At 39.7% G+C, this 17,872-nt stretch overlaps 1 protein-coding gene across 4 annotated transcripts in view; it reads left to right on the top strand.

Annotated features, from left to right (window-relative positions):
- The window catches only part of KDM3B (lysine demethylase 3B), a 57,591-nt gene that overhangs the window by 14,767 nt on the left and 24,952 nt on the right, over positions 1-17,872 (top strand). For 2 of the 4 annotated variants that reach the window (XM_070793668.1, XM_019963501.2), the window contains exons 3-9: positions 90-203; positions 2,095-2,200; positions 3,745-3,869; positions 5,775-5,849; positions 8,513-9,112; positions 12,586-13,822; positions 14,720-14,921. In XM_070793668.1, coding sequence (XP_070649769.1) covers positions 90-203; positions 2,095-2,200; positions 3,745-3,869; positions 5,775-5,849; positions 8,513-9,112; positions 12,586-13,822; positions 14,720-14,921 — 2,459 coding nt within the window. The remainder of the gene's footprint in view (positions 1-89; positions 204-2,094; positions 2,201-3,744; positions 3,870-5,774; positions 5,850-8,512; positions 9,113-12,585; positions 13,823-14,719; positions 14,922-17,872) is intronic. The other 2 variants (XM_070793669.1, XM_070793670.1) reach the window with 1 other exon arrangement.

Here is a 17,872-nt window from a genome sequence, read left to right on the forward strand (position 1 = left end):
GTATTTTCTCTGCAGTTGGATATTCAGTTTAATTGTTATTTATTTTCTCTCCCAAGTACTAATCTATTTCTTGTCATTGTATTTCACAGACTTTCACTCCCCTGGTAGATAAACTCGGTTTGGGTTCTGTGGTTCCAGTTGAATACCTTCTGGATCGAGAGCTTCGTTTCCTGTCAGATGCTAATGGGTTGCATTTGTTCCAGGTACTTATCAGTTGGTCTAGTCCTGAATTTATTTCTCTCCCTGATGATTTCTCTATTGATTATAAATAGACTGTTTCCTCTTCTCTTTTAATGTTGAAGCAAGTACTTTCTCCCAGTAATTCCATGTGCCTTTTTTTTTCCTAATCCATGTGGCTTTTAAAGTTTCTTTGCTCCCTTGAAAAGTACATTTGGTGACTGAGGATTCTTTTCTCCCCTGCATACCCCCACCTCACCCTGAAACCACTTCACACTTAAGACCACACAGTTCCTCAGAAGTACTGAGTTCACAGAGATGGCTGCGTCTGTAACTTGTCTGAGAAGGGCCTGTACCTTTGCCAGTGGCACGGAGGCTGGGAATTGGGGCTGGTTCCAATCAACATTAAATATTGAAGAGCTTAGGTATATTTTTAGTTACAGAAAAGGGAAAGGTTAGTAGTTTAAACAAGCTAGTATCTGAGTTCGAGTTTCAGAATTTATGGATGATAATATTTATTTCTCACAAGAGTTATTGTCTGAACGTTAAAATTTAGGAGACTTCCAAGAGTTTTGCTGTCTTATTGAGGCAGCCAAGAGCAATGTTTACTAAACTGTGTTTTGTGAAATATTAATGATGATTTCTTTATTGTTGAAATGTCTTCCTGACTCATTAGGCCTCACTCCCTCTCATCAGTCTTGTTTTATTCATCTTTGTAATCCTAGTGCTTGTATGAATAGGCACTCAGTGAATTGTGGATAAGTATCAAAATAACAAGATTTACAGGGAATAAAATGTTTTATAGTCAAATAAGTATGAAGAACATTTACCTAAACATGTTTTTTTCCCTGCTTGTCTTCTCAGAGCCTTTAAACGTACTATTGTATGTAGAAAGATATAGTATGCTGTTGTCCCTTGAACAACCCGGGCTTTAACTACATTGGCCCACTTAGTGTATGGATTTTCATCAATAAATATAGTACCTATAAATTAATACAAACTTTTTTCACTGTGTCTTTTCATTTAGATGTCTAGTGTTAGTAATACTTTTAACATCTGTAGTGTTTTGTTTTCTATAAAGCAGTCTTTTTTTTTCCGGCTATGCTGGGTCTCTGTTGCTGTATAGGCTTTTCTTTAATTGCAGCAAGTGGGGGCTACTCTCTAGTTGCGGTGTGTGGGCTTCTCACTGTAGTGGCTTCTCTTGTTGCGGAGCACGGGCTCTCGGGCACACAGGCTTCGGTAGTTGCAGACCACAGGCTCTAGAGCACAGGCTCAATTGTTGTGGTGACATGTAGGATATTTCCAGATCAAGGGCCGAACCCATGTCTCCTGCATTGGCAGATAGATTCTTTACCACTGAGCTACCAGGGAAGCCCTGAATAAGGCAGTCTTGATGTAGTGCATTGACAGATGATTCATCTTGTAAACAGACATCATGAACATAGGGTATCAATAAATACAGCATAGTACTGTAAATGTATTTTCTCTTCCTCAAGATTTTAATATTTTCTTTTCTCTTGCTTACTTTATTATAAGAATACAGAAAAATATGTATGATATACACAATATATGTCAATCAACTATTTATGTATCAGTAAGGCTTCCAATCAACAGTAAGCTATTACGAGTTAAGTTTTGGGTGAGTCAAACATACACAGATTTTTGGCTGGATGGGTTGGGGAAGCAGTTGATGTCCTGCCCCCTTCTCACCTTGTTCAAGGGAGGTATAATATTTCCTAAACCTAAATGATCGTAGCATCTTTAACTTTTGTAGAGCATCTTGTAGTCAGACTAGGGTTCTTTGGAACATTTTGATATATGCTGATGTAGAGCTCAGGGGTATAATTTTTCTCTTCTGGCTAGATACTATTGCTATTTATTTCAGTATTCAGTTTTTTATTTTTTTATATTTACTAGATGGGAACAGATGGCCAAAACCAGATTCTTTTGGAACATGCTGCTCTGAGAGACACAGTTAATGCTTTGATCAGTGACCAAAAGCTACAAGAGATATTCAGCCGAGGTAAGAATAGATAGTCTTCTGTCATTAAATTCTGAATCGGGTGTATAGCCAATGTTGAAAGTGATAGAATGGGGAAAACCGTGCAACTCTTAAAACATCTGTGCTTATCTTTTTGTGGGTAGTGTCACAAGTAACTCCAGTTAGCTGGATCTCTAGAATGGATTGGAAAAATAGGATCTCCCTCAAACCAGTTTCCTTTTTGTATTATCTCTCATAATATGCAGTGTTGTCTTTTTAAAAATTTCTTTATTTCTTAAATATTTATTAAGGACTAACCTTGCAGTCGACACAGTGTTAAGGTACTGGGGATATAACCACAAGCTAGAAAATCTCGGCCCTTGTTGAGCATACTGGCTTGTAAGGTTCAGTGGACCAAAGACTGTTAACACCAACAAATAACAACTTAGAGTGTAAAGTATGTTCATAAAGGAAGGTGTCCACAGACTCATTCACATTAAGAGCATGTTAACTTTTAAAAATGAAAACAAAAGAGATTTATTAACTTTTTCATTTTACATACAGATTTTGCCCAAGATTCTATACAAAGGGTAGACTCTGGCTTCATTTATCCTTCCCTTCATGTTGTACATCTGCTCTTTGTCCTTCCTGACCTCATGATAACAATGATTTTCAGTGAAATAGGGCTCTTGGTTCTCTTCTGTCAAACTAAATCTAAATAGGTAAAAGTAGGAAAACTGGCCTCTTTGGAGAAGGGAAGTATCAGTGTGAAATGATGTTTAATAATCAAGGAAAGGTATGAGAGAGGAAAGAAAGTGAGGAAAAATAGATAGCAGTGAGAAGGAAATCAAGGAACAGGATAAGACATAGAGATATATATGAATGTGTATAGAAAAATTAAGCTTAATTATAGCTCTGAAAGATAATTAAAATAAACAGTGATTTAACTATGTGGTCTCAAATGTATAAGATATGTAGGAGAGAGAAACTTGTTCTTGGAGGGCCAGCTGAAATTGTAGGGTAACATTACCTGCTGATAAAGTAATATCTTTGAAACTATGTTCTTAGAAAGACAGGTGCTATATTTGTTCAGATTCTTATTAGAGCAGAGGCTGGAAACCTCAAAAATTGAATTCTCCACCTATTGTATTGAAAGTAAGATAGCAAAGGGCAAATGGTTATGTATCATTCCTATGCTAACATAACAAAATGGTACATTCAACTTACTGGCCTACTTTTTTTATGTATATGTCAGATAGATCTGAGTAGATTTTCATATTATCTATAGTTTTTGACTTGTAAGTTGCCTTTCTCTTTCCTGTATTACTTCTAGAATTGAAAATTTGAGATAAGGTATCAGATCCTAGGATATTCTAAGAAATCTCCAAATAAAATTTACCAAAGTCACTGGGAAAAACTATGTTTTATTTTTAAATTGCTGTGTATAGTAAATCTGAAATTGCTCATTTATTCAACTCCATACAAGACAATTAAAAGTGCCAATAAGTCTTTCTGTTTCTGTTTTTTAAGGAACAATCATGAAATACAGCTTAGCCAAAAATATTCAGTACTGATCTCTTCTTTAGGTCCCTACAGTGTTCAAGGTCACAGGGTCAAAGTGTACCAGCCAGAGGGAGAAGAAAGTTGGCTCTGTGGTGTTGTAAGCCATCAAGATTCCATCACCCGTCTTATGGAAGTGTCTGTAACTGAGGTGAGGCTTTGTGTTATTTTGTCTGAGGTCCATCCATCCCCTTACCAAGGGTGGTATGGAGAAAGGGAGCACTTCATTACATGTGAGAAGAGCTGGGTTCCATCTCTGGCTTTATCACTTTTGATTCTATCACCTTGAGAAAGGCTGTTCTACTTTTTCAACCTCAGTGTTCTCATCTGTAAATTAGAGGTAATTGGGTAACCACCCTTGGCCTCACAGTGTGTGTTTTGGGAACTGAGATGATGTATTCAAAAGTGCTTTGAAATCTATAGAACAGTATACAGATGTGAAGTACTATTATCTTATTTTGTCATATTCATAATGTTTATTATTTAAAAATCTAATCAATTAGCATTTGCTTCTGTAATACTTATGCCACTTTCCCCTACATGCTGATAAAATGAATTGTTTTCTAAGGAAATAAGTAGAAAAAACATAGCATCTATAACTACCTGGAGAATTATCTATCAAAAACAAGAGTATTTTGAGGCAAACACATATGTATTTATAACACCTTTGAATTGGTTTCAGAATTGCCCTCTGCAGTCACATGTAATATAAGCATAATGATTTTAGTCATTTCATTATTTAATTTATTAAATTATTCAATCTTCATTTACAAATTTCAAGTGATACACATATATATAAAATAGTTAGTGAAACCCATCCCTTCTCATAGGCAAATATTACTCCTGACAGTGGTAACCACCATTAACAGTTTGGTATATATTCCATATGCTTCCAAATACCTTCTCTCTGTGTGTGTTTATGATATTTTTATACTGTCTATTTAGGTAAGAACTGCATAAATCATACTATACTAACAAATGGGATCATATGATACACATAGTTCTTTGATTTATGTTTTTAACTTAATTTTAAATTAGCATCATTCTCTATAAATATATATAGAAATATACTTCATCCTTTAAAATCAGATGCATACTATCCACTGAATTGATGTAGTATAACTAATTTAATTTAAAATTGATGGACATTTAAAAATCATTTCCAGTATTTTACTAATACAAATAATGCTTCAGTGAATATCCTTGAGCATATATCATTATACATTTTTCACATTATTTATTTACTGAAATAAATTCCCAAGTGTGTAATTGCCAGGTCAAAGGATGTATACATTAAATCTGACAGTATCTGTCAAATTGGCCCCTGCCGAAACCTTTAGTTTTTTTCTGAAGGTTTCTTTTTTCTTTTAAATTTTATTCTTTATTTATATTTAGTTCGGCTCTTCTGGGTCTTCGTTGCTGCAGGGTCTGTGGGCTACTCTCTAATTGCAGTATGCAGGCTTCTCATTGTGGTGGCTTCTCTTGTTGCAGAGCTCTGGCTCTGACACTGGCAGGGCTTCAATAATTTAAGCACGTGGGCTCAGTAGTTGTGTGTCCTGGGCTCTAGAGCACAGGCTCAGCAATTGTAGCTCACAGACTTAGTTACCACAGCATATAGGATCTTCCTGGACCAGGGATCAAACCCATGTCTCCTGCATTGGCAGGTGGATTCTTCACCACTGAGCCACCAGGGAAGTTCACTTTTTTTGTTTTGTTTTTTTAATTACAGAATAGGAAGGTTTTAGAGATGCAGAATTTGAAATTAGTAACCCTAAAAGAGACACTTGGGCATTGAACTCAATTTTTTCATTCATTCATTTAACAAATATTTGAGTGCTTACCATATGCTAGACCTTGTTTCAAATGTTGTTATTCCGGCAGTGAATTAAATAATAGAGATCCCTATTCATGGAGCTTTTATTCTAGCAGGGAAGTAGAAACAAATAGAGATAATTGCATAGATTACATAAGAAAAAATACATAATTGTGTCTTTGGTGGGCAGGCATTGAATCTTTCTCCTCCTTTTTTCTTATTTCTATCCCCCTCCTTCTATAGAGTGGTGAGATCAAGTCCGTAGATCCCAGACTGATCCATGTGATGCTCGTGGATAATTCGGCGCCTCAGAGCGAGGTACAGTAATGGAGTGAGTCTCTAAGCAGACTCATGAGCTTGCATTATCTTGTTACATAGACTTCATTATGTTTGTGTTATCCATGTTAATAGCTTTGGGTTTCAAGCTCTGACCACTGTACATTTCTTGCTCTCACCACAGTCTTGTCTAGTTGAGGGAGGGTAATCTCAAGAAAGAGACCTAGTCTGAGCAAACCCTTTTCATCATGGCTATGTTGCCTAACTGTTTTAAAATGGCCTACTTTTTTCTTACATTTTTTTAGGACAGGTATATTTGAAAGATAACAATAGACAAAGCTGTAATAAGTAGTAGTAATATTCATGACCTACCCAGTAATAAGAAATGGAGAAGAAACTACATCCTCTTTTTCTTTCCATTAGGTGGTAGTGAGCTCCAAGGAAATCTGAAATTTCGTATCCCAAGAAGAGTTCAAACTAAAGTAGTGCCTAGTTCAGTGCTCAGCACACAGTGGATTATTCCATAGTTTCTGTGAATCAGACCAACTCTTGGTTCATTCAGAATTATCATAACCCATCAAAAGACACATTATAAACCAGTGCCTGAACCAATTAAGGAATCCTGTATGAATTTCCTTCAGTAGGACATTGACTTGGACGGCCATCTGTCCACATATTCTTCATAGTTTTCTTAGCACCTGTGTTTGTATTGCTCTCTTGGCTGCTCATGCTGGGTATACAATTCTTCCTCTTCTTTATCCAGTCATTTTGGCTTGATAAAACAAGATTAGGGTAGGAAAAGAAGAGTCAGGGTAAAATTTAATAGTTCTTTACTACATATTATATTATTACAAATAGGATAAGTCTCTTGACTGTGTTTACGTGGCTGAAAAACACTTGTTACTTTGATGCTGTGTTGGGTCCCTTTTTTATTTCCTTCCTCATTTCATTTGTTCTTTAAGCACCTATTATATGCTAGGTACATTTAGATTGTGCCAGGTATAGCTAGAGATTACTGTTCTCAGTGTCCTAATCTACTCACATGTGAGTAGCTCACCATAAGTAGGACATACTTATATGTTGTTGCTCAGGGAAATTGCTGTGAGCCAGGCTCTGTAAGTTGGCTAAATGAGTTAAAGGTGAGATCTTTGGCTTTCAGCAACAGACGTTGATTCTTCTTTTTTCAGCTTTGCCATGGTGTGACTCTCGTCTTAGCTAGCAAAATACAATTATTGTCAGATCTGCCAAGTTTTACAGTAACGCTTCTTAGAGATCCATGGTCACCTCATTTCCTTGGAAAGAGTGAGCAAGAAAGGAGAGATTTCAGTGATCGTACTTAAATACTTCACAGCACTGAAAACTGAGTGATGATAGAGGTTGAAGAAGGGGTAAAAAGATTTTTAAATGATCAAATGAAAATAATTCTTAACAAACAAAAACAGTTCTTAAATGAAAGATTTAGAAACTTAGATTAATATTACCAAAAGTATGGGAGAAACAAGTAAATCTTGAGCTTTGGTTAAGGTTTTCAGAAGGAAATTAAGGGGAAAAAAAGGAAGGCAGAAAAAAAAGAAGAGAAAACTGGCAAGAAGAAATGAAAAATTTGAAAAAAATTCAGTTATAAGAGCTATAATAATGATTGATTACACAAAGATACACATCTGCACCAAGAATCTATATGTATTCAAGGGCAGTGAGAGTCGATTAATCAAGCTGGTAAATAATAACAGCCAAATAACTATGTCACTAGCTTATTGCCACCCCAGCACATTATCTAAATGAAACTATCTGAAAGTTAGCTAAATGCAGCTAAAAAGAAATAATAGGATATCAGTCTAAGAATGTTCCAGGTATAAGTTGCCTAAGAGAGTGTTAACTGTGTCCCAATCCCCTGTCCTCTTGTCCTTCTCAGGGAAAGAGTTTTCACTCAGGGATAGGAATTTCCCCCTTTTAATTCTGTGTCTTTTAAGGTTACTGACCTTTCAAATAAGGCTAAATAAGATTTCCTGAGATAGGATGGAATTACTAAAAGAGCTAAGAGATTTGAGTTTTTGGTTATGGTACCCTGACTTTTTAGTTTTCCCCCCTGTTTGTATCTAATGCTTTGAAATAAGATCTGGAAATTATTTGTGTTCTTTATAGTGTCCATAAGAGCAACTCAAACCTGTCTCTGTTGGACTCACTTTTCCTCTGGTCACAGACTCATAAATGTTCCTTTTCCTATTGTTAAGTTGTCACCAGTTTTTAGTGACTTCTGGATAGAGGAGATTTTATATTTCAATACTTGCCAGTTTCTATCAAACAAGGAGATAAATATAAAATAAAGCAGATTTTTTTTTTTTTTCACCAAGGGGCAAATAAGTTCCCAGACTAGCTTTATCAGTCCATTTTATAAAAGATATTCCACAAATTTCTAAAATCCTGAAAAAAGTCCATTTAAGAAAGGAGTACGTTTCATTTAAGGGAGGTTTTGTGAAGTGAGTTAACCTCTAGTAACTGTTATCTTGAATATGTGTGTGTAAATTGAATCACAGGAAGATAGGAGCTTTTTAACAAAGGGTATGTCTTAGAGCTGGCATTGGAATTTGGCAATCTGTCCCAGCTTTGATTGTCTGCTTCTAGAGATGGGAAAGAGCTAATGGTTTATGGTTTTCACAGGATGGAAAGTCCCTTGTAATAAATCTTTTTTGAATTTTGTTTTGTAGGGGGGTACGTTAAAAGCAGTAAAATCTTCCAAAGGAAAGAAGAAGAGAGAGAGCATAGAGGGGAAAGATGGCCGGAGGAGGAAAAGTGCTTCGGACTCTGGGTGTGACCCTGCATCAAAGAAATTGAAAGGAGACAGGGGTGAAGTAGACAGTAATGGGAGCGATGGAGGCGAGGCAAGCCGAGGGCCCTGGAAAGGAGGGAATGCCAGTGGAGAGCCAGGGCTGGATCAGAGAACCAAGCAGCCACCGACTACATTTGTCCCCCAGATTAACCGCAGCATTCGCTTTGCCACTTACACCAAAGAAAACGGCAGGACTCTGGTGGTGCAGGATGAGCCTGTGGGTGGGGACACACCTCTACCTTTCACTCCGTATTCTGCAGCCACAGGTCAGACACCTTTGGCCCCAGAGGTGGGTGGAGCCGAAAATAAAGAGGCAGGAAAAACACTGGAACAAGTTGGCCAGTGTATGGTGGCTTCAGCAGCTGTGGTCACTACCGCCAGCTCCACCCCAACCACGGTGAGGATCTCAGACACTGGCCTTGCAACAGGGACTGGGCCGGAAAAACAGAAAGGCAGCTGGTCGCAGGCCCCAGGAGAGGTGAGTTGTTTCAGGGGCAGATTTGCAAGATGTGGGTTCACACTTTCACCCTACTTTGTTCTTAACACATTAAAAAGCATCTCAGATGCCATAGGGAAGGAGTATTTCTGAGATGTGTTTAAATTGTATTCTGTGGATAGTCCTTTACTGCTTGTTGGATAAATGTGTATATTCTTAAAACTTTCTCAGCTCTTAAAAGTCACCTAACAGTTGGGCTAATCAAAACTTGATTACACAATCCAATTTAATGTGTCGTTAAAATAGATCTAATGGGGAATCTTTTAAACTCGGCTATCTATTTAGTTCGTGTAGTGGTTTAGCCTCCACCAGGCCTTTGTGAAGCAAGGTTAATGAATTATAGTGTTGGAAACAGTGAACACTATAATTAGGGCTATGTAAAAGCTACTATTACCAACCCATTTTCAGTTCATCATTTTCTATATTTTCCTTTGAGGCTGGGCCACTTTGATATGACCATAGAAGGTTTTTTTTTCCCCCCTCTTAATCTTTTAAGCCTTACCTGGAAATTTTGATGGAATTAATTGTGGTAGTATCCAGCTTGCTAGGTTCTTTATCTGATATGCATATATTGTTGCTGAAATGCAACTTTTGTTAAATAAAGTTAACATCAAGTTGGCTCCCCAGTCAAATCTGAAACAGTATCAAAATCAGTTCTTATAGTCTTGGCTCTTATTTTGGTCACCAAAGTATGATTAATGATGCTGGTCATATTTTCTTTTCAAATTGGCTATTAATTCAAACTGGAATATGAAATACAAATAAAATACTAAGTGACTTTTATAAATTATGTATAAGAAACTACTGTGTGCTAAGTACTGTATATTATAAACAGAGAATTGAAATCCTATTTGAAGGAGCTCACATCCTAAAATGGAATTGTTTTATAACAGTGTCATATAAAACATGGCATGTACATTTCATCTGATTTCTTCCCCTTCATAGAAGATCCAGTTTGTTAATCTCTAGTGTGCAGGGATGGGGAGGGAAGTGAAGTGCCAAGGCAGAAGAAGAGAAGGCCTGTAAATGCAAAGTTTACACTCTTCATGATTTGTTCTCTGTTAGTTTACCAGCATTCCCAAGAGAACTAGGTGGGGATCTTATGTGGATTTCTTCTCTGTTTAAGTCATCATATTGCCCAAATTGATTAAAATTAAATCCATGTCAAAGGCAGAATAGATGTAAATGGGGATTACAAAACAGAGCAAGTATTACATGCTTCATGAAGAGATCCACTGAATACTGTTGTTCTTGGAGTAGCAAAGCTGAATAGATGAAGTGCGGATTCAGAGGGCATTTTCCAAACAGGTTTGAGAAATTTCTGTGATTGTATCAGTAACTTTACTAGTGGGTTAGCCTAGGTATTCTCTTGGGATATGATTTAAAAGTACAGAAATGGATATTTCCATCATGAACCAGGGACACACCCCCCCAGGAAACTTCCTGCTCTGAAAATTGTGTTGAAATCAGTTTGTCATCACTTTCTTATAAGAAAAGGATTTGAAATTTAATCAGTTGTAGGAAAATGAAAGAGCATCCAATTATTTTTCATTCATGTGTGTATTTTTTATATAATTTTATTTATTATTTAATATTTTTGGCTGTGCGGGTCTTCGTTGCTGCCTTGTCTTTTCCTCTAGTTGCAGTGCAAGGGCTTCTTACTGTGGTGACTTCTCTGGTTGCAGAGTATGGGTTCTAGGTGCTCAGACTTCAGTAGTTGAGGCACATGGGCTCAGCAGTTTCTGCTTCTGGGGTCTAGAGCACAGGCTCAGTTGTTGTGATGCACAGGCTTAGTTGCTCCACGGCCATGTGGGATCCTCCTGGATTAGAGATGGAAGCCATGTCTCCTGCACTGGCAGGAGGATTCTCTACCACTCAGCCACCAGGGAAGTCCATGTGTGTGTTTATTTTTAGAGGGTAACTTTAGTAGCGAAACCTGAGATCCTTATGCTCATTCCTTGCAGTCACGCAGGTGTCGAGGGACCTGGCCAGATCCAGCCAGTGAAACAACAGCATAGCATCAGTGCTGTGTCTGTCTATTCTCTTCTTTTTATTTGGAGGAATTTTAAGTCAGTGGTTTTTGGTTAATGGGAAGGAAAAGAAAAAAGGAGAATGAACTAAGTTATTGAAATGCCCTGAACTGGTCTCTGTAGCAGATGTCACCTGGAGGCAAGCCATAGAAGGCCTGCCTGGCTCTCATGCCTCTTGGCCACCCTCAAAGAAAGTCCTAATGTAGACTCCTCTTACATAGTTAAAGAGATCCACTGTTAAAGAGATCCATAGTTAAAGAGATCCTCCACCCCGCTTTTTTTTAACAACACCCTTTCATTTATCTGATATACGTTACATTTCTAAAAATTAAGTTAACACATAAAATTTACTATTTATACAATTTGTGGTGTACAGTATCATGGCATTTATATATTCACAATGTTATGCAACCATCACTACTCACATAAAGAAATTTTCTTCTTCCCCAAGAGAAACTCCATATCTATTAAGCGGTCATGAAATAATTTTTATTTCTAATACTTTAAAGTGAATATAAGTATTATGTAAGTACTTATACCTACCTATGGATATTTCTCTGTATTATCCACATATATGAGTATGTGATATAGTATATGAAAGTGATTCTAACCCCTCTTTATGTACACATCCTTCTTTATCCAATTGCAGAAGTTAGCATTTTTAAGGTATAAAAAAAAGAATTTTTTTTTCATTCTCCAGTTTGTTATGCTGAGTACTTTTGTTGGTGGGTGTTATCAGTATCTACAGTTTTCCACTTTGGAGACTTGTTAAATCATGATAACAGAAGTGTTCAGTAACTGGTATGCCTCTTTAATTTAGCACCTTTAGATCTAACTTTAAGAGAAACAGATAATTCAGCTTATACGTTGATTTGGGTCCATCTTAGCGATTTTCAGACAAAGATACTTTTCTTTAATGTACAATGAGCTTTTCATAGGGCTGAAGTCACTTTTGTAAGAGTGGGCAATTTGCAATGACTTAACTCAACCAAAACTTTAACCATAGCCCCTAAGGTCTTTGAGGTAAATTAATATTACAGGGTCACTAGTAATATTTCACTCTATTTCAGACTAAAAGCTCATTTACATTCAGGAACCCTTTTCTTCAGTTCCCTGACAGAGTCTTCATTTCTAAATAGATAACTTAGAAGCCTACACAGCCTCCTGGTGCTTTGACAGTCAGTTGGCTAACAACCAAGGGTATCATTTCATCCTGCCATCTCTGTCTCACCTTGCTAAAGACCCCTCTGTGTTGTCTGTGGCAGTTTTCTTTCCTGGCAAAGTAACAGTTATAAGAGCAGTTTTCCTGGAATTGTAGAGGAGAAAAATTGATTGACCCATAAGAAATGTTAGCCTAGGTCCAAGAAGGTATCAAAAGATTGTCAAGGAAGCCAGCATCACTAACTCTGGCTATCTTCTTTTCAGAATTCAAGGAATTCTGTCCTGGCCTCTTCTGGATTTGGAGCATCACTCCCGGGTTCATCACAAGCTTTGACTTTTGGAAGTGGAAGGAGCCAGTCCAATGGGGTTCTTGCCACAGAGAACAAACCTTTGGGCTTCTCTTTTGGCTGTAGCCCAGCACCAGAGTCTCAGAAAGACTCTGATCTCTCCAAAAACTTGTTTTTTCAATGCATGTCCCAAACTTTACCCACCAGTAACTACTTCACTACCGTTTCAGAGAATTTGGCTGATGATTCCTCCAGTCGAGACTCATTTAAACAAAGCCTTGAGAGCCTCTGTAAAGGAAGATCCACTCTTGGAGCAGACACTAAATCAGGCTCTAAGGCTGGCAGCTCTGTGGATCGGAAAGTGCCTGCAGAGTCCATGCCCACCCTCACGCCAGCCTTCCCACGGAGCCTCCTAAATGCCCGCACCCCAGACAGTCATGAAAATCTATTTTTACAGCCCCCTAAACTGTCCCGAGAAGAGCCTTCTAACCCTTTCTTGGCATTTGTGGAGAAAGTTGAACACAGTCCTTTCAGCAGCTTTGCATCTCAGGCATCAGGTAGCTCTTCCTCTGCTACCACTGTCACCTCCAAGGCAGCACCCAGCTGGCCCGAGTCTCACTCCTCTACAGATTCAGCATCTTTAGCAAAGAAGAAAACCCTCTTCATCACAACTGACTCCTCCAAACTGGTGTCTGGTGTTCTGGGCTCAGCTCTTACCACTGGGGGGCCAAGCCTCTCTGCCATGGGGAATGGCCGCTCCAGTTCACCCACCAGCGGCCTCACCCAGCCCATTGAGATGCCTACTCTCTCCTCCAGCCCCACAGAGGAGAGGCCAACTGTGGGGCCTGGGCAGCAGGACAATCCTCTCCTTAAAACCTTTAGTAACGTCTTTGGCAGGCACTCAGGCAGCTTTCTGTCCTCCCCAGCAGATTTTTCACAGGAGAACAAAGCTCCTTTTGAAGCTGTGAAAAGGTTCTCACTGGATGAGCGAAGCTTGGCTTGCAGACAGGACTCAGACTCCAGTACCAATAGTGACCTGTCAGATTTAAGCGACTCTGAGGAGCAGCTCCAAGCCAAGACCGGTCTAAAGGGGATTCCGGAACACCTGATGGGGAAGCTGGGCCCCAATGGGGAACGCAGTGCTGAGCTGTTGCTGGGAAAAGGCAAAGGGAAGCAGGCCCCCAAGGGCCGGCCTCGGACTGCTCCCTTGAAAGGTGATCCTGCTGAGATTATCCATGGGCCTGGCTCTGGCACTTGCCTCAAATGCTTGCTGTGCTCTTGGGCAGCAGAGGCCCTCTTTTTGATGGAAAGTCCTATAATCTCATAGAATTACATAGTCCAAAGGGTGCAGTAGGGATCCCTCATCAACTCATCTGGTTCAAGGCAGGGTTGATCTAAACCAGCACTGTAAGAGAGAGATCTGTCCTGTTAATGATAATCCCACAAAGTCTTGATAGTCTGTTAATTTTGGTCAGGAACTCTTTCCTCCCTTAGTGTATTTCTCCTGCCTTTGGTCCTTCCCCTTTAATGAACTTAGGGGAGTTACTCAGTACTATCTTTATTCTCACATAGCAGCCTTTAGTAGAGTTGATGAAGCAAGAGAACCGCTCCTCAGTTTGCTCCTCTCATAAAAAGTCACATATTTATGATTTTAAACGTCTTTCAAAAGCCGTTAACTCCTGTGGAGTGAGGTTATGGTCTGAAATTGTGTAAAGACAAGTGTCTAAGAAAATGGCAAGTCACCATTCTCATTAGGATTTGGTTTCCCATAGAAGCACCAAGAGTTCTTGATTAGTAGAACAGTCATATCCTGAGGGGCTGGTGGCAAGAAGCTACCTTCTGCCTTCTTGAGTTTTCCTCACCCATACTCAGAGTTGTTTCATTGTCATGGGGTACTTCCCACAAATTCTCCATGGTTTTTATTTCCCAGTTGAAGCCTCTTTGTTCCCTCTGCTCCTTTTCTGCCAAGGATGGACCTGATGGGCTCATGCCCATCCAGTGCAAGGAGAAGTGACTCAGGTCAGGACAATGTCTGTCCTCAGGAGGATTATGTTTTTGCATCTCTTTTAAACCTTTCATGACCAACCATTTCTCGCTCTGCCTTCTCACAGTGGGCCAGTCAGTGCTGAAAGATGTGAGCAAAGTAAAGAAGCTGAAGCAGTCCGGAGAGCCCTTCCTGCAGGATGGGTCTTGCATCAATGTAGCCCCTCACCTGCACAAGTGTCGTGAGTGCCGCCTGGAGCGGTATCGGAAGTTTAAGGAGCAGGAGCAAGATGATTCCACTGTGGCCTGCCGCTTCTTTCACTTCCGGAGGTACCCAAACTCCTCTCTTCATCTCCTTCCCAGTTTCCTTAGTGATTCATAACTTCCACTCTTTCTCTGAATCGGTAAACATATTTCAGCATCTTTTTCTTGTTTTCCTAAACTCCCTTGCTCTCAGAGTCTGTGCTAAGGTTCTGCCATCCCATTAGTTATTCAGGTTGTGAAATGATACATGACTTCGTCCTTAAGAGAATTTAAATTTAACAGTCTCACCTGCTGCCCCCTGAACTGTGTTCTTATTCCTAACTTGAATTCCATTTGAAACCAGTGATGTGAGCAGAAGGATGCCATTTTGTATTACAGATTTGCTTAACCAGTTACTCCTCTTTAGTGCTAGAGTAATTTAAGTCCCCTAAGAAAGAAGGGGAAGTAAGATTAGGAGATAATGTGAACCTTCTTTAAAATAGGGATAACTGTTGAAAATCCTTGAAATGTCCCTTGCTTTTACCAAACAATAGCTATTTACTCACTTTGCTTCTGCTTGATAAACTTAGAAGAGGAATTTCTTCTAATAAATCATTCAAGAGTCCTTAGTTTTTTAAATAAAGAAATCCAAGTGGTTTTTCCATGTGGCATGGATTCGCTTACTCAGCAAACATGTATTGAAAATTTAATATGTGCCAGCCATTGTTGTGGGCATTGCAGATTAAACAGTACACAAAACCATCGAATTCCAGCCCTCCAGAGGCTTGTAAGGGATGCAGATAATAAATAAGAAAAACAAGTTTAACTATGAGGAAGATAAGGGAAAGAGGATTGATATGTGGAGAGGCTAGAGAGGCTACAATATAAATAGGATGACTTGATGGGAGACTTCCTTGGCAGTCCAGTGTTTAGGACTCTGCACTTCCCCTGCAGGGGGCACAGGTTCAATCCCTGGTTGGGGAACTAAGATCCCACATGTGGTGACGCCATGGGGCCCTAAAGAGTTGGGCATGACTTAGCAACTGACCAACAACAATGAATGGGATTATTCCAGCTATTTTGGGAAATTCAGTTCAGTTCAGTCACTCAGTCGTGACCCCATGGACTACAGCATGCCAGGCTTTCCTGTCCATCACCAACTCCCAGAGCTTGCTCAAATTCATGTCCATTGAGTCTATGATGCCATCCAACCGTCTCATCCTCTGTCATCCTGGGAAAGGGCAAGGATTTCCAGGAGTTGGGCCACTGCCCTCTTTTTGGTCTTTGATGGTTGGCCTCAGAACTGTGATGGCACAAGTGGGTGTGGCAATTTACTTTGCTGATGTATTATGATGAGTGTATGCTATGTTATGCTATGCTAAGTCGCTTCAGTTGTGTCCAACTCTGTGCGACCCCATAGACGGCAGCCCACCAGGCTTCCCTGTCCCTGGGATTCTCCAGGGAAGAACACTGGAGTGGGTTGCCATTTCCTTCTCCAATGCATGAAAGTGAAAAGTGAAAGTGAAGTTGCTCAGTCGTGTCCGACCCTCAGCAACCCCATGGACTGCAGCCTTCCAGGCTCCTCCATCCATGGGATTTTCCAGGCAAGAGTACTGGAGTGGGGCTCAAAGGTCTAGTGGAAGTCACTCTGACATCTTGGACCTGTTTGTTCTAATCAGTTTATGTCGTGTCCTTGGGCTATGTCATTCTTTTAAAGTCTGTGCCCTCTCTCTTCCCTCCTGTTTCAGGATGAGGAAGTAAAGTGAAGTCACTCAGTCGTGTCCAACTCTTTGCGATCCCATGGACTGTAGCCTACCAGGCTCCTCTGTCCATGGAATTCTCCAGGCAAGAATACTGGAGTGGGTTGCCATTTCCTTCTCCAGGGGATCTTCCCAACCCAGGGATCAAACCCAGGTCTCCTGCATTGCAGGCAGAATCTTTACCGTCTGAGCTACCAGGGAAATCAGGATGAGGAAGAACTAGTAAAGGAGACTGAGAAGAAACAGCCAGTGAGGTGTTCTGGAAGACAACTGAAGAATGTGTTTCTAGGAAGGAATAATGAACTCTGGCAAATGCTGGTGATTGGGTGTGGTCAGTTAAGGACAAAAAATGACCTTTGGATTTAACAGGAGGGAATGACCTTGTCAAAAACAGTTTTGGGACTTCCCTTACAGTCCAGTGGAAGACTCATGCTTCCACTGCAGGGCATGTGGGTTCCATCCCTGGTCAGGAAGTCAAGATGTCATATGCCACACAGCACAGCCAAAATAAAGTTTTGGTAGATTGATAAGAGAACTTCTGAATGTTGTGGTTTAAGAGAAAATAAAAGAGAAAGGAACTGGTAACTATCAGTATAGACAAATCTCTTAAGAAACTTTGCTCTTACGAACAGATAAATGAAGGAGGATGTGGGATCAAGGGGACTGAGATAGCATATTCAAATACTGACAAGAGTGATTCAGTAGAGAGGAAAATCCCCGATTCAATGCACATAACTTTGAGCAAACTCCAGGAAGACAGTGAAGGACAGGGAAGCCTGGCGTGCTGCAGTCCATCAGGTCACAAAGAGTGGGACACGCCTAAGCAACTGAACAATGACAAAAAGAGAGGAAAATAGATGTAGAACAGAGAATTAGTGAAGGGATGCCTATGCAAGAGGATGAGGTGTAGAGCAAAGGTGGAGAGATTGGTCTTCACTGGGAGCTAGTTCATCCATAGTAGCAGAAGACGAGATGGAGTACATGGGGGCAGGTATAGCAATGTGTGATAGTATGGTGGGAGCTTGTGGGAATTCTCTCTTCTGGCTCCTTGCAGGAATTTTTGAGTGAAATAATTAGCAAGGTCCTCGTGGGGAAAATAATACTGGAGTTTTGAAAAGAAAGAAGATATTAAACAAGCATTAAAGGCTCACCTGATGTAAGTCAACAGGCATTTCAAGTGTGACATTGAGCACAGATCTGTATTTTTCTCTGGTCACATTTACTGGTGTGGTTGCTGGTATGGAATAACTGGTTAGAGAAAGTGGTATTCAGCTCTTC

The sequence above is a fragment of the Bos indicus genome, chromosome 7 (assembly GCF_029378745.1).
Source record: "Bos indicus isolate NIAB-ARS_2022 breed Sahiwal x Tharparkar chromosome 7, NIAB-ARS_B.indTharparkar_mat_pri_1.0, whole genome shotgun sequence".
Lineage (NCBI taxonomy): Eukaryota > Metazoa > Chordata > Mammalia > Artiodactyla > Bovidae > Bos > Bos indicus.